General features: G+C 50.4%; 1 protein-coding gene across 1 annotated transcript in view; it reads left to right on the top strand.

Annotated features, from left to right (window-relative positions):
• The window catches only part of GABRR2 (gamma-aminobutyric acid type A receptor subunit rho2), a 35,294-nt gene that overhangs the window by 1,657 nt on the left and 17,196 nt on the right, over nt 1–16,441 (top strand). The window contains exon 2 of the mRNA XM_045544015.1: nt 5,513–5,619. Within this exon, the coding sequence (XP_045399971.1) occupies nt 5,513–5,619 (107 nt within the window). The remainder of the gene's footprint in view (nt 1–5,512; nt 5,620–16,441) is intronic.

Here is a 16,441-nt window from a genome sequence, read left to right as displayed (position 1 = left end):
CTGAGAAATAACAAAAACAACCACCAAAAAAATCCACAGTTTTTTTTTGGACTATCTTGTGGGATTCCTACTCCACAGAGCACTTTGGGAAACCGTCCTCACCAACTCATTCTGCAGATGCGGAAATGGCAGGTCAGAGGCGTCAGTAATTCATTCACACAGTTTGCAAGTGGCTCGACAAGACCAGAACACAGGCTCCTGATTTGCTCAGACCGGAGGAAAAGTTGTCTGAAACTGTCTGTTCCCTAAGAACAGTGCTGGGGTGCAGCGTGAGTCCCTCAGGGACCCCACTTGGCAGGCTGGGCTGTCACGGCATCTCTCACTTTTCCACAGAAGAGCCACAGTCTCAACCCACGACTCCTGCATGAGCCTGGGGACAGCTTGAATCTGACTCTTGAGGGTGAGGAGAATTTCTTGAAATTCGTCCCGTGAGGTGTTAAAGTGGGAAAAGATGAATACATACCTTGAAGGAAAATAAAATATGTGTTGATCCGAGGCTAGGAAAAAGGAGAGCGAAGGTGGTTCTGGGCCTTGCTGCATCTGCCAGGGCTGGGGCGTCTGGGGTCTGAGGGCCGAGGCTGTCCGGGCAGCGCCGCCATCTCCTGGGAGAGGAGGAATGGAGAGTGCCCAGCTCACCCCAGTAGCCCACGGCTCAGGATCTTAGTGGCCTGAGTTATCAAACAACTGATCCCTTAAAAAAAAGTTCTGAGCCTTCAATGGCACTGGGATTTAAATCTCCTCTCTCTTGCTGGCTGGTGGTGTTCCAGGACTTCCGCTCCTTTAATCCTTTCCCTAAATGGATGTGGAAACCATGTGGCCCAGGAGAGATTCGCTGCCTGTGAGTCAGAGGGGCAGTGAGCCGGCTGCGCTCACAGTTTAATGTCTGTGATCTGCTAAGCCCTTGGGCTGAGCTCTTCATCTGCCTTCCTGGGGCGTCTCTGCTGGGGTGTCTGGACATGGCCCCTCCTGCGGTTGCTGCTCAGAGAATCAAGCCTGGTCCCCCTTGACTCCTGGGGACAAGGCTCTGGGAAGACACCTGCGAGTGTCTAAGTTCCTTGTAAGCACCCGACGTGACTACACCTATATCAAGGGACCGGACTGAGGCCCGGAACTTCAGCTGTAGGGGAGGAAGTTAAATTGGACTTTCCTCCTGGCATGTGCAGCTGTAATGAGCTCGCCTAAAAGCCAATCTGATCATGGCTTCCTCCCCATCTGCATAACGCCCTTAACCGCTATTGTCTTCCCATTCCTTGGATACAGGAAGCATTCTTACCATGGCTTTCAAGGCTCTGCTAGGCCTGGCCCCTGCTTGTCCCTGCAGACTCATTCTCTCCATTTCGGGCACACCTGCCCTCTTCCTCTTCTCATCTAATGCCCTGTCACCCTGTAGCCCAGTCACTTCAAACTCAGTGTATCCCAAACCAAACTATGGATGCATTGAGCTTAGGTGGCTACGAGATACTCAGCTAGGGACACTGAGTTAGGTGATCAGATACAGAGGCCGAGAGCAGAGGGCATGGATTTAGGAACATTGGCGTGCTGATGACAATTTAAGCCACTGGCTTAGGTGAGCCTGCCAAAGAGAGTGTAGAGAGAAGAAAAGGTGGCTGGGACAGGGTGCTGGGGACACTGGCATTTAAGGGATGGGCTGAGGAGGAGGGGGAGACTGCCATGGGGACTACGGAGGAACTGTCAGAGAGGTGGGAAGGAAGCTGAGTGCCCTGCCCTAAAAGACGGAGTTTCTAGCAGAGGCATGGTCCTCCCTTCTTCTGCAGAGAAGCCAGCCCTCGGTAAGAGCGCCTGCAGGGCCTGGGGCTGGCCACGAGTGGACAAGAGCGCTTGGGAGTGGGGCAGTGCCAGCAGCATGTGGAACACAACTGTTTTGGAGAATTATTTATCTAGAGGGCAGAATTCTTTTTTAGGTGGAACACCAAGGATTTTTAGTACAGTGAGGTCATTTTGTATGATACCATAATGGTGGATACATGTCATTATGGATTTGTCCAAACCCGTAGAATGTTCCTCACCATCAAGAGTGAACCTTAGTGTGAACGAGGGATGTGGGTGATAATGATGTGTAGCAAGTGCCATTTGCCAACTCCATGGGGATGTTGGTAATGGGGGTGGCTACGCAAGTGTAGGGGCGGGGCCTACGGGAACTCTCTGCACATCCGATTCAATTAGGCTGTGAACCTAAAGCTACTCCAAAAATTAAAGTCTTTAAACTTGCTCTTTAAAAAAGGAAATGTTCAAGAATGTGACTAACCTACCGGTACTGCTGTCACTTGCAGTAAGTTGTGCATGAACTGGGAGCTGGAGGAGGACCTGGGGTTCTGATGGGTTTTCTGCTTGGTTTTGGTTCATGATGGGAGGGACTCGAACCCAGTGTGAGTGCTGATGGGACGGAGCAGTGCAAGGGGAGGCGCTGAGGCCGCTGTCACGAGGGTGTTTGGGGCAGATTCAAGAGCTCTGCAAGAAGTGGGCTCAGGTACTTGCTGAGCTCCAGTTACCTCAGAACCTGCGGGGAGACTGACTGGGCAAGATGCTGCCAGGCAGGAGCTGCCCTCACACAGCAGACTCACCGCAGGACACTTGCACTGGCCCCTCTCGCTCTCAGGGCTCGCTCCCTCCCGGCCTCAGAAGCACTTCCCAGCCCCCTCAGCTAAACCCCCCTCCGCCCCAACCCGTCTCTCTCTTATGTCTTCGCTTGCTTTATCATTTTTTATGGCACTTAGCACTTCGTGAACTTACATAATTTATCTGTCCACTCATTTATTGTCCATCTCCCCCGCTAGGTCACAGGCCCTGTGGGGACAGTGCATATACGTCCTCCCCATGAGGTGCACAGCATCTGGGCAGAGCAGCTACTCTGTAGAAATGTGTGGAGCAAATTCATCTGAGTCTAGGAGCCGAGGTGCGGTGTGACCAGAGTTTGGGGAGGTTGTTCATGTGGACGTTGACATCCCCAAGGTTGACGGGAGGAGCTGAGTGGGGAGAGAGAGAGAAACAGGCAATTCCTGAGGGAATGACGGGATGTCTGGAACCATGAGGAGCTGGGCAGGTAGCTTTAAGAGCAGGGCTGTGAACTAGGAAGCCCTGGCTCAAGGTGAATCTGTTTGGGGCAGGACTGAACAACAAAACTCTTGATGATTATAGAAATGTTATAAATCTTCATTGTCCCGTATGGTAGCCACTAGCCAGGTGTGGCTATTAGGCATGTAAGTGTAGCCAGTGTAACTGAGAAACTGAATATTAATTTAATTCAAACAGCCACCTGTGTCTAATGGCTGCCGTTCTGATTGGCACAGCTTCAGCCCTCCTGGTGAATTACCCCATTTGGGTGGAGCTGGCAGAGAATGAAAGATAAGGATTTCATAGGAAGATGCCTCAAGAAACATGTTGTTTCTCTCTTACGGAGTTTAAACAGGAAACATGGCTGTTTCTCTCAAAAGTGAATAAAGGGTGACAAGAACATGGGGCATAAAAAGGAGTATGCATAAATGAGCAATGAACATTCAAAATGAAATATCTTCATTTATTTCTAAAAACCTTCACTATGTGGCACGTAACAGAGAATCACAGACTGGCCCTGAGGGGGCCTCTGGCTCCTTCCCCGTGTGAGTGAGCTGTCCCCTCACCTGTGACACCGAAATCCTCAGCACTGACGGGTGCCTCCAGCACCTCTCGGGACTCAGCCAGGGGCATCAGGGTAAGGTCTGTCCTGGTGGTTCTCAAACATTGCCGGTACCTCGGAATCACCCGGGAGCCCTACACAATTCCCAGTGCTGAGAAGTCCCCTCCAACCAACCAAACCCTAATCTCTGCAGGTGAGACTGAGGCATCAGAAGTTTTAAAATCTCCCCAGGTGATTACGATCTGTAGCCAAGCGTGAGCATCACTGGTCTAGCCAACGCAACACAAAGCCAGATGGAGTTTATTATCATTGAGGTTTGCCAGATCTAAAAGAGTTAAGTTTGGAGCTGTGGTTCTCAGCCTTGGCTACACGGGGATCAGCTGGGGGACTTTGAAAAGTGCTGACACCTGGGTCCCACTCCAGAGACGTGGATTTGCTTGGCTGGGGGTGTGGCCTGAGCATCAGGAGCTTCATGAAGCTCCCGGGTACTGCTAATACGTGGTTAATGCTGAGAATCATCTGGCTTAGGAGTAACTTTGACCAAATATACTGGAATGGAATCAGTTTTGATTTATTCTGGAAACTGGCTGTTGTCTTGCCCTGTTGCTCCCGTTTATGGAATGTCTACTATGTGCTCAGTGCAGTGGACACAGAGATAAACTCAGACCTAACGTACACTAACTTAAGCGCAGGCACAAACCCATGAGCCTTGCAAGGGCGACAGATCAGGTGCTGCGATCAGCCTCTGGCTGCGGGCAGGTTCCCTCTTCCCTCCCTCCCTTCCTCCTTTTTCCTTTCTTTTCTCTCCCTCGTTTCTTCTTTTTCCCTTCTGTCTTTTCTTCTTTCCTTCTCTTTCTTTTTTTCTTTTCTTCTTTCTTTTTCTTTCTCTCTTTTTTCTTGTTTTTGTTTAGTGAAAACCCTGTCAGCAGACAATTGCTTTAGAAGATTTTGGATCTGACTGCTTTAAGGTTGTGTGTGGTCATGGTAAAGAAAATGATCTGGAAAGAGTGAGTGTGAGAGAGAGAATCACTCCTCCATCATGTGGTTTGAGGAAGGGACGGATCAAGGCTACATGCTGGGCTCCACCACCACCTGGCTGCGTGGCCAGAGCAACTCTGTCCCCAGCTGTGGCCTCGCTCCTCGCTGGCTGTGGATTCTCTTTCTGGGGACGGAGGCTCTGCACTAGCGTGGATGCGGCTGTCTGGACTGAAGGAGCATCAGGCCTGGCTGGGATAAAACCACCATTTTAAAAATTTGACTCTATTTGTCTGAGAAGTGTATTTATCACAAAGCCAGCAGGAGGATTGTTTGAGGCCAGGAGTTTGAGACCAGCCTGGGCAACACAGCGAGACCCCATCTCTACAAAAAATAAAAAAAATAAGCCAAGTGTGGTGGCACATGCCTGTAGTCCCAGCTACTGGGCAGGTTGAGGTAGGAGGATCACTTGAACCCAGGACCTGGAGATTTCAGTGAGCTATGATAGTGCTTACTGTACTCCAGCCTGGGTGACAGAGTGAGACCCTGTCTCTAAAATAAATAAATAAATAAAATTTTAAAAAAGAAAAATACATCATACTCTTCACTCAACCATTTTCATCCAATTATAACTTTTGGCAAGACACTTAAGAGCTTGCCAAGGTAGAACACTGTCCTGCCCAGGATGGCATCTACTTTGGGAAGAATCTGGAAGGGCCTGGTCCTCAGGTGGGCCTGCCTGTGAGGGTCCTTCAGCCTTCCCCCTCCCCTGGGTCGAGAAGGAGGTAGCAGAATGGAGAAAAGGTGCCTAACAGGTAGATCCTGCAGGGAGTAACCTCTCCTAATCACCTCACTCAATGCCTTGATGAGCTAACGGAAAACGTTTCCTGCTTGTCTTTTCAGTCACCTATATAAGAAGAACCTTGACGTGACCAAAACCCGAAAGGGAAAGCCTCAGCCGCTCCTCAGAGTGGACGACCATGACTTCACCATGAGGCCTGCCTTCGGAGGTAGGACCCTCCTCCCTTGGCTGGGTGGGGCCCCAGGGCTGCACGGTGCACGGTGTCCCTCGGGGACAGGGACACCCCGTGGTTGGAAGGCATGATAAGCCTGAGGCTGCTTCCTGAATCACTCATTTTTCCAAGGAGAAAAGAGCAGGAAGGAAGTGGTGGGAGGGCTGTTAACTGAAGAGAGCTGAGCTGGAGACAGACCCTGCTGCTGTCAACTTTTTCTTTCCTAAAAAGTAAGAGCAGGAAGGGAGACTAATGACACAAAACGACCCCTTTGTGGCTGCCCACTGACCAGCAGGGAGTGCACGGTTTTGAGGGGACCACCTGCTTTCCATGCGGCAGCAACAACTTAACTCGTGACAAGGACCCTTCACACCCTGGCCCAAAAGGTGATCAGCTACTTTTGGGGTGAGGGAAGGGTGCATGCCAGTGGCTGTCCTTCCCAGGAACTGAAGAAATGCCAGTTCAGGCTGCCATACAAAATACCGTAGACGTAGACTGGGTGGCTCACAGTTCCAGAAGCTGGAAGTTCAAGTCCAAAGTGCCAGCAGACTCAGTGTCTGGTGAGGGCTCACTTTCTGGTTCATAGATGGCTCCTTCTCACTGTAACCGCACATGGCGGAAGGGGCAAGGCAGCTCTCGGGGGCTTCATTATAAGGGCACTGATCCCATTCATGGGGGCTCCACCCTGATGACATAATCACCTTCAAAAGGCCCCACTTTCTAGTACCATCACCTTGGGGGGTAGGATTTCAACATATGCATTTGATGGGGACATATACCTTTGGGCCATAGCAGCGGGCAAGGGAGTCAGTCATCTGCTGACCCGGCAGGGAGAGGGGTAAGAGTAGCAGAGTGAGTGAATCCCTGGCCAGCTCCCCCCTGTGCATGTGGGGAAACAGCCCCGACACCTCAGCCGGTGGCCCCAGCCTAGACAGACCCAGGCGGGCTGGCTGCCCTTCCGTCATCTCTCCCTTGATCCTCTCCTAGGCCCCATCGTTGTCCTGGGGCAGCAGGAAGGCGTAGGGGTGACCTTCTGGCCGGTCATCAATCCTCTCTGAGCCTCCATTTACTTGTTTATAAAATGGGGCTAGTAATCCCCACACAGGGGGTTGTTCAGATTAAACGAGATAATATGTGTAAAGCCCGTGACACACATTCATTCACGTCCCCTCCGCAGGACCCAGCTGTCAGACCTTCCTCTTGCGTGACTGTTAAGGGATTAAGAAATTAATTTATCCCAGAGGCCTTTGCATTTTAAAAGGCCTCGAAGCCTCGCACTAAATTCTCTGAGCTCTGACAGCTGCTAAGCAGGAGGGGAACTAGGCAGCAGATTACAGGCTCTTGACTCTTCTCCTTCCCGCCCCACCCCTCCCCAGCCTGACTGCCCCGGCCCAGGACCGCAGGAGGCCACCATATTTCTGGTAGTCTGAGCTCCGCTGGGGACTCGCCAGGGCAATTCTGCCAAGGAATTTTATGAACACGAAGCTTTACTGAATAAGCAGCTTTAAAATAGCTATGTTTGCTCCAGGAAGGCGAAGGGAGGCATTCTCATAAGCTGGAAACTCCACTGTTCCTTTCTTGCCTCAGTAAAGAGCACAGACGGTCAGCTGAGTGACTAGGAACAACAAAACAATAATATGAACGGCAAACATCGCTTTTATAGCGATTATTCTGTGCCCAGCACCATTCTAATCAAGGTACTTAGATGATCTTATTTCAGTTCCCTCATCAGCTCTATGAGGTAGATACTATTATTATCTCAGGATGGGGAAACTGAGGCACAGAGAAGTGAGGCGAGTGGCCCAGGTCACACTGCTGCTGAGGTCGGACACTCACTCCCAGTTGGGTCTTCTTCTCGTCTCTGCTGCATGTACGTGCGTACCGACACACACAGTAAGCAGGGCAGGCACACTGCCTGGGACCCACAATGCTTTTAGGGTCCCCCCAAAATGGTTTATTTTAAAATCAGAAAAAACCCATGAAATTTTATGTAGAAGTTGTTTAAATATATACTATTAATATATCCATCATTATACCAACACAGTTGTAAAATACATAAAAATCATAATGCAGCCTGCCTCAATGCACTGTTTTGTGGGGCAGGCGTGTGTGTCCGGGTGTGGGTGCTATCCCGAACAATGCTTGTAACTTTGTACCCGAGGCTGTTGTTGCTGTCAGGAGCCTGAGCAATTACCTGGTGAGTATCCTCAGTTTATAGAAGAAGAGCCTGGGGTCCGGGGAGTTAAGTGATGGCTACAGCACAGCTGGGGCAGAACTTAGGTTTCTTCTGTGCCATCAGCTGCAAAACTGAAAGCCTGGTAAAAAAAAAAACACCCCCGCCTTGGGGAGAAAGCCAGGAGCGAGCTCTCAGGAGTGCCAGACGAAGTCCTGCTGCCTTCCCAGAAACCTGGCTCTGAGCGAGAATCATTCCATGTGCGCAGCCCTGGTCAGGGTGCTCCTGGACCTCTTGTGCTGTGATCACTACGTCTGCTAGGCCTTCGGTGGGGCCCTCCAGAGTGTGGAGGGTCAGGACCTCCTGGGTAAGCTTCTGCCCCAGGGGGAGGGCTCTGCCTTTGGGGAAGCTGCAGGGGAAGGAGGTGTCACCTTCCTCAGGTGTGATAAGACCTGAGGCTCTTACACATCCACTGTCAAGGGCTCAGTCACTGAAGCATAGGGTGGGTGCCACTCTTTCTTCCTTCCAGCCTGTTCTCTCGGGCCGTTGGTACTCGGGGCACCTTTGATCCCCTGGGGGGCTTTCCTGGATGTCCAATGTCACTTGGATGAAACGGAGGGAGGGGAGCACACAGTGAGGTACCAGAGTTCCACGTCCCCAGAGTCCTGGCCAAATAGCCCAGTTGGGACGAGCACGGGAGTGGGCTTCCCACTGGCTGCGGCTTCAATGACCTTCATAACCTGTCATCTCCAGGAGCATCTGGAGATTGCTCAGATCTGAGAAGCCTTCCCTGTGGTGCTCCTGTGTGTCTCCATGTCACCAGCGCCTCAGCCCTGGGCAGGTCTCTGTGAGGAATGCTGGGCAGACAGCATGTAGGTGACTCTGCTGGTGATGCTGAAGGTGCCCCTTCCCTGGGGGCAGCTCCGAGACAGGCTTCTAGTTAGAAGCAGAGCCCCAAGCGCCGGCCCAGCCCAGCACCCCTTCTCTTGCACCCACCACACCAAGCAGGTCATTTGAGCAAAGACATCCCTCGATAGCCTCCCCAGCGCTGTGGGCTATGTCTTCATTCCCACCTTTCTCTAAGAGGCACTTCCTGGTGGATTGATGTTTAAAAGCAGTTGATAGAGAGGAATCTGGCTAGGACTAGATACCCTTTGGGTGACCTTTTTAGTCTGACAAGAGAAAAGATTAAAAATCTAGCAGCTTCCTAATAATCCCAGGGATCAGTTGGAATAAAAATACCTTGTCTAGGCAACCAGCTGTTTGATTCAGCAGTGTGCCCTGGTTAGAAGGCCGCCAGAGGCACAGGGTTTCTCCTCCATTTGTTAGGTTGCAATGCTGATTTTAGTTAAATTTATTTTTTAAAAGTTGTGAAATATATATAGTATAAAATTTACCACTTTAACCATTCTTAAGCATGCAGTTCGAGGGCATTAAGTACATCCCCATTGTACAACTATCACCACCATCCATCTCCAGAACTTTTTTCATCTTTTCAAATGGAAAATCTGTGCTTATTAAACAATAACTGCCCATTTCCCCCTCCCCTTGGCCCCTGGTAACCACCATTCTACTTTCTATTGCTATGATTTTGATTATTCCAGGTAGCTGATGTAAGTGGAATTCTATTGTTTTTGACTAGCTTTTGTGACTGGCTTATTTCACCTGGCACAAGGTCTTCAAGGCTCATCTAGATTATGGCATGTGAAAGGAGTTCCTTCTTTTTAAAGGCTGAATAATATTCCATTGTATGTATATGTGGCATTTTGTTTATCCGTTCATCTGTTGATGGACACTTGGATTGTTTCTTGTGACTAGTACTGCTATGAACATGGGTGTACACATACCTGTGCAAGACCCTGCTTTTGATTCTTTCGGGTCTCTTCCCAGAAGTGGGAATGCGAGATCATATGGTAGTTCTACATTTTTTTTTTTTAAGGAACCACCTACTGTTTTCCTTAGTGGCTGCACCATTTTATGTTTCCACCAGTGCAATTCTGGTTTTTAATTCAAACTGTATAGATGCGAGGTAGAGGAGAGATGTAGTATCAAGGAATCTTTTGAAGTATATTCAAGGAGTTTGTCAGAATGCTCAAGAAAAATGGTGGCAACCTAAGGAGGTTAGGTTCTCCAACCAAAATGCTTCTGTCCATAAGACAAATATCTAGTTTTTGAGCTGCTACTATATGTTGAGCAGGGTCCTTGGCCCTAGGGCCCCAGTAGTGGGCAAGACACAGACATTGGAGCCTGCGCATTAGTCAGAGAAACCAGAGAGCCTCACGAGGAGACGCTGAAGGCGAGGGCTGCTGGGAAGAAGAGTCTGGGGAACTGTCGGGGTACACAGCAAACTCCGGTCACAGACACCTGGGAAGGGCTGCCCTGAGGAGAAGCCACCTTGCCCGGGAAGCTCATACTACTTTTTACATTAAATTGCTTTATATGAAACAACATGTTGTTCTCAAGAAGTGAGCCGGGTGTATGGTGCGCACCTGTAGTACCAGCTACTCGGGAGGCTGAGGCGAGAGGATTGCTTAAGCCCAGGAGTTCAAGGTTACAGCTATGATGGGGCCACTGCACTCCGGCCTGAGTGACAGAGTAAGACCCCATCTCTTAAAAAAAAGAGAGAGAGAATCTGACAGTCTACTGAGGAAACAGATAAATGATTAAGATCGATCAAGTAGCACAGACACACAGAAGCGATGTGGGACGTCTCCACTGATGGAGTGGGAGAAACAGGGAATGGCCAGTTCTGCCCAGAGAGAGGCTCACAAAAGCCTGCACTGAGTCTGGAAGGGTGCACAGTGGGTGAGCACCGGCCGACCAGGAGCGAGCAGGAGGACAGTCCGGGGAGAAGGACGAGTGCTCTGGAGCATGAAGCAGTGAGGTGCGTCAGGGGGTGGGAGCAGCTCCACGTGGCTGGATTGCATCTCGTGTGTGTGTGTGTGTGTGTGTGTGTGTGTGTGTGTAGACCAGAGACGGGGAGGGAGTGCAGGGTGGGAATGAGGGACACAGGGATAAGACTGGAGCGTGGGCAGCCAGCTTTGCCGAGGTTAGACGCGGCAGCACAGCCTAAGCTGGAGAACGACAGGACAGGACCGGGGCTCGGGCTGCAGAAGGCTCATGGTGGCCCTGCCTGGAGGAGGCCGGGGGGCTGAAGGTGGATGGGGACGCTGGCTGGGCCCTTCAGCAGTGGCCCCGACCAGAGCAGATGAGGGATGGAGCTAAGACCTTAGAAAGAAGTGGGGGATCCGAGAGATGCTCAGGAGGCACCAGAGCCCGAGTCAGAGGGACCTGGCACCTTCTGAGTGTCTGGCCAGGGTGAGGCCGTTCACTGAGGACAAGCACCTAGGAAGCGCTACAGTACCAGTCAGGAAACAGCTGGCGTACTCAAAGGGGCAAATGAAGAGAGTTTAATGGGGCGCGTTTACCAAGGTGTGGGCAGGGTTAAGGGCAACGGCAGGCTGTGGTGAAGCCCGGGGGCCCGGAAGATGGGGAGCCATTGCCAGGCCCTGGAGGGTGAGAGGAGGAAGCCATTACCTGAGCGGAGAAAGAGCCGGAGCTGCGCGACAGCAGCTGTGGCCTTCAGGAGAGGGGTGCAGCCCACAGCTGGGCGGGGAGTGGGGTAGGAGAGTTGGTTCCCCTCACTCCCCTCCTGCCTTCTGCTACCTGCTGGCACCTTCGTTGGCTGAACCCAAGCAGAAGACAGAGGGCAAAGACCTGTTGTCACTCCTGCTGCATTCTGTTCATCAAATTGATCACAAAGTCCCACCCAGGTTTGAGGGGAGAGAAACTAAACTCCATCTCTTGATAGGAGGAGTAGTAAACAGTTTTCAGACATGTTTGAAAACCACCACGCTGGGGCTGTACTGCCTGGGTTAGTCCAAATCTCAGCTCTGCCTCTTACTAGCTGTGTGACCCAGGGCAAGTTCCTGAGCCTCTCTGTTCCTCAATTGTCTCTTATTTAAAGTGGGAATAACAGCAGTAACTAGCTCAGAGAGGTGTTCTAAGAATTAAGTGAGTCATATGTGCACAGTTTCAAGCCCAGCACATGGCACATAGGAAGTGCTCAATACATGCTGCTGTTTTTATTTATGAAGACTGCTCTGTGCCGCTCAATGCAGTGGCCTCTGGAGGTGGACCACTTGGGATCGGCTCGTGGCTGTGCCTCCCTCTAGCTGGGGACGCAGTCGCCTTCTAACCCTCTAGTCCTCATCTGTAGAGTGGGGGTGGTACCAGCACCTGCCTCAGCGGGTTGTGTGAGGGTGGACTCGGTATCCTCCCTGAAGCACTTAGCACAGCCAACGTGAGTGAGGATGACGATGGTGGTGATGGTGCATCAAGCACTGCAAAGGCTCTGGTTGCAAACAAGACAGAGACTCGGCCCCTGTCCCCGAGGAGCTGGTGGCCCGTGCTTTCTTGCTCATAGCTCCCTTAGGACCCCTCTCTCGTACTGCTGTGCTACTTCTCAGGCTACTGCCTGGTTACTTCCCCAGCGGGACTGTCCCCAGTGTGATGCCTTCCTCAGGAATCCACTTGGTTTTCACCTTGCTTGTCGCTTCAGAACCACCCATATAAGCTGCCCCATGTTTGGGGCACCCAGACTGAGAGTAGAGACCCTCCCTCATGGCCCGTGGCTCTCCTGAGGCTTGACGCTGTGGCCTCCTCTCTAGAGGAGGGTCAGCCCCTCGACTTCTGAGTCACAGGAGTCTGGTCACCCAGGCCCCTTGAAGCCCAGGGAGCCAGCTCAAGGCAGGGCATGGGGCGCATCGCCTCTGTCTGGGGCTGCAACCTCCTCTCTAGAGTTGCTTCTTGGATTCACTGGCTCTGCCTCTCCCCTCCCCACACTGGGTGGGGTCGGTGCTTTCCGTGAATGGGTTGGGAGCGGAAGCTGGGGAGGAAGCTGGGGCTCCTGCAGCTTCCTCTCAGGGGCTACGAGGAAACTCCTCTGACCTTTCCTCAGCTTCCCTTCTGGGGCACAAACCTAACCTGCTACTGTGACCAGCTTCTACTTTCTCCTTCCCCTAAAATTAACCTTCCCTCCCTGCTTGTGTCCCACACAGCCCCTCTGCAGCTCCGCCCTCGAGAATCTCCTCCCTTCACTGGTGCTTTGTGACCTATCTGGGCGTAGGTGGCCCATGAGGTCACCATGCTCCTGAAGGACAGGGATGCTGGGCAGTGGGCAGGTCTGGCCCCCGCTAAATAGGTTGTCGTGCTTTTTGAAAAACATTTTGTTTTCAGCTTTGAGGTATAGTCGACAAATAAAAATTGTAAATATATATATATATAAAGTTTACAACTTGATATTTTGATAAATGTATGCATGGTAAAATGGTCACCACAATCAAGCTAATTAATGTATTCATCATATCTTTACTTTTTTTCTTTTTGTGGGGAGAACACTTAAGATCTGCCCTCTTAACAAATTTCAAGTATATGATACAGTACTGTGAACTATTGTCACATTGCTGTGCATGAGGTCTCCAGAACTTACTCACCCTGCATGACCAAAACTTTGCACCCTTTGACCAACATCCCATTTCCCTCACCCTCCAGCCCCTGGCAGCCACCATTCTACGCTCTGTTTCTATGAATTTGACCATTTTACATTCTACATATAAGTGAGATCATACAATATTTGGATAGGTCTGTTTTGGGATGTGAAATTTAAGAAATTGGTCAGATGTCCTGTAGAGACCTCTGTTAGGCATTCAGAAGCAATTGGGCCATTGGAGTTCGGGCCGAGATAGGCCCTGGAGGGAGACTGAGTCACCAGCCTAGGGTGAGAGTTGGTTGTGGGAGGGGCCGAGTGTCTGCAGAGAAGAGAAGGGGCCTAAGGTCCCAGGAGGGGGAGGACTCAGGGGAGCGCTGTGTCATAGAGACCGCAGAGGAAGGGAGTCTCTCAGAGGGTGGCCGATGGGGGAGGGGCTGAGGCCTAGGAAGAGTCCACACCTGTGCAAGTGCAGGGGGCAAGGAGGGGACGTGTGGGCGGGGAGCACCAACAGCTGGTGGAGATGCGAGAGCAGAAGTTTGACAGCGAAAGGGAAGTGGCCACCAGGACATGGCATATTGTGCATTCTCACTCCTGGAAGTCTACTCCAAGGTCCATGGGCCGGTGGTTCTCTGCTTGAATGAGCATCAGCGGCACCTGGAAGGCTCTTTAAACGGACCTCCTGGGCCCCACCCCCAAGGGTCTAGTTCAGCAGGCCTGGGTGGGGCCCGAGAATTTGCATCTCTGGTAAGTGTGGTGCCATTCTGGAGGGGACCGGCACCTATCTAGTCCAGCCTCGCCCACCCCACTACCCCTAATCGGATAGTCACGTTGGCGCTCACTACCTGGTTAGGAGGCACAACTCACCAAGAGAAAAGTCAGGTCTGTTTTAAAACTGAAATGTTTGATTACCCCACCAAGAAGGGGAAAAGAGTCTCATGGCCAATATTTCAAATTAGTTCAAACTTTGCGAGAAGCCCTCAAGAGAAGGGAAGGGACGAGGAGGAAATGCAAACTCAAGCCACACAACCTCCAGTAATGAAAATTCTCCGGCTCCAGCAAGGCCCAGGGCAGCTGGGCCCAGCCTGATCACTCCAGGACCATCCCGGGGGAGAAGCCCATCTGCTGCCAGGGGCTTACTCGCAGAGCAAGGGCAGGGGGCACCTCCTCCCACCGGCAGCGTCTCCGCTCACCTCCCCAGCCTCTACTCAGGCCCTCCTAACCTCTAAGGGCTGAGGAATGTCTGAGATGTTTCCCCAAACAGCCAAGGCCAGAGCCAGAGGAAAAGGGCAAGGCTGCTCACCTCGAACTCATTTTCACCGAGGAGAGGGATACAGGGCTGTTCGCTGGGGAGTCCGCTGCAGAAAGGGAACTTTGAATTTTGCATGAGGTATTGCATGGACATGTTCTTCCTAGTTTACGCAGGGGTAGCAGCACCGGGTCCAGCATTCTCCCCAATCCACCTCAGACACTTTTTCTCCAAAAAAACATTTTATTGCAGGTAAAACATTGTATTCGTTTTCTCTAAGTTCTATACCAAATGACCACAGATTTATTATCTATGGTTCTGTTGTTCGGAAGTTTGAAATGGATCTTGCTGGGCTAAAATCGAGGTGTCAGCAGGGCTGTGTTCCTTTCTGGAGGTTCCAGGGAGAATCTGTTTTCTTGCCCTTTCTGGCTTCTAGAAGCTGCCCACATTCCGTAGCTCCTGGCTCCTGGCTTCCTTCCTCTGTGGTCAAAGCAAGCAACAGGGGGTTGAGTTCTTCAGACATGGCAGCACTCTGACCTGCTCTTCTGCCACATTTAGGGACCCTTGTGATTACACTGGGCTCACCGGGATAGTCTAGGGTCCTCTCGCTTTTTAAGGTCAGCTCATTAGTGACCTTAATGCTATCTGCTGTCTTCATTCCCCTTTGCCACGGAAACTCACAGATTCACGTATTCTGAAGATGAGGATGTATATATCTTTGTGGGGGCATTATTCTGCCTACTACAAACATCTATATGGTAAAGTATACAGCTCGTTAAGTGTCTAGCTTGAATTTTTACATATGTAAACATCTGCCCTTGAAAATACCACTCAGATCAAGATGTTAATACAGAACATTTCCAGCTCCCGGAAGTCTCCCTCCCACTCTGCCCAACTGGAACCTCCCAAGGGTAACAATTTCTCCGACCTCCTATCTCCATGGATTCATTCTGCTCATTCTCAAGCTTCATCTAAATGCGATCGTATAGCGTGTGACGCTCTCTCCTGCAGCAACTTGGTCCATCTCTGAAGTATTAGAACCACTGGAGAGTTTTCATCATTTGGAGAGCCAGTCTGTCTCTCTGAGGCGTCTATACACAGGACCTTTCATGACATAATGACGGTGCCATTCAGAAAAAGTCTCTGACATTCCATGTGACAATTCTTCAAATAGTTGAAGACTATTTTCTCAACGTTTTAAATTTTTGCAAGGTCAGTATCCCATGCCGTTCGATAGTTCCTGATGTGGCGTGACTGTGAACATGCTCACCACCCCATAGCTCCCGCCGGGTCTGTACTGTTCACAGGGTGGGGTGGGGATGTCCTGGTTCCCAACGCTGTCCTCTCCAGATGTGCTTGGCTCAGGCAGAGCCAGGGCAGTTATCCCTTCTGTTGTTCTAGATGCCTATGAAAATCTTTTTCATGTCCTTATAAAGTAAGTTTATGCATATACAAGTAAATATGCGTATATATTCTCACCCCAGTTTTTAGACTATTAGGCTATACATACTTGTTCTGCATCTTGATTTTTTTTAAAACTTAGCAACATATCTTGGGAATTTTTCCCCAGCAGTTCATAAAGAGCTTATTCTTATTAATATTTTTAATGGTTGCTTATTATTCCATTGTATGAATCTATCATACTTTGAACAACATCTTATTGAAGGACATGTAAATTGTTTACAATATTTTGTTGTACAAATCATATGTATATATGTCATTTTTATAATTTTGTACATTTCCAACTTTATAATCATAGGATTCTCTAAATAGATACAGAAAAAGCTCTTGATAAGGAACAGCACCTATTGATGACAAGAATTCTTAGCAAACTAGGATCTCCTGCTGACAAGCAAAAAGAATTAAAACCCAGTAGAAAAATGGGAAAATAATATAAACAGTCAATTCA

This window comes from Lemur catta, chromosome 2 (assembly GCF_020740605.2).
Source record: "Lemur catta isolate mLemCat1 chromosome 2, mLemCat1.pri, whole genome shotgun sequence".
In the NCBI taxonomy this organism is placed as follows: Eukaryota; Metazoa; Chordata; class Mammalia; order Primates; family Lemuridae; genus Lemur; species Lemur catta.
Note: the sequence above shows the minus strand (reverse complement) of the source record. Positions and strands in the feature narration are given on the sequence as shown.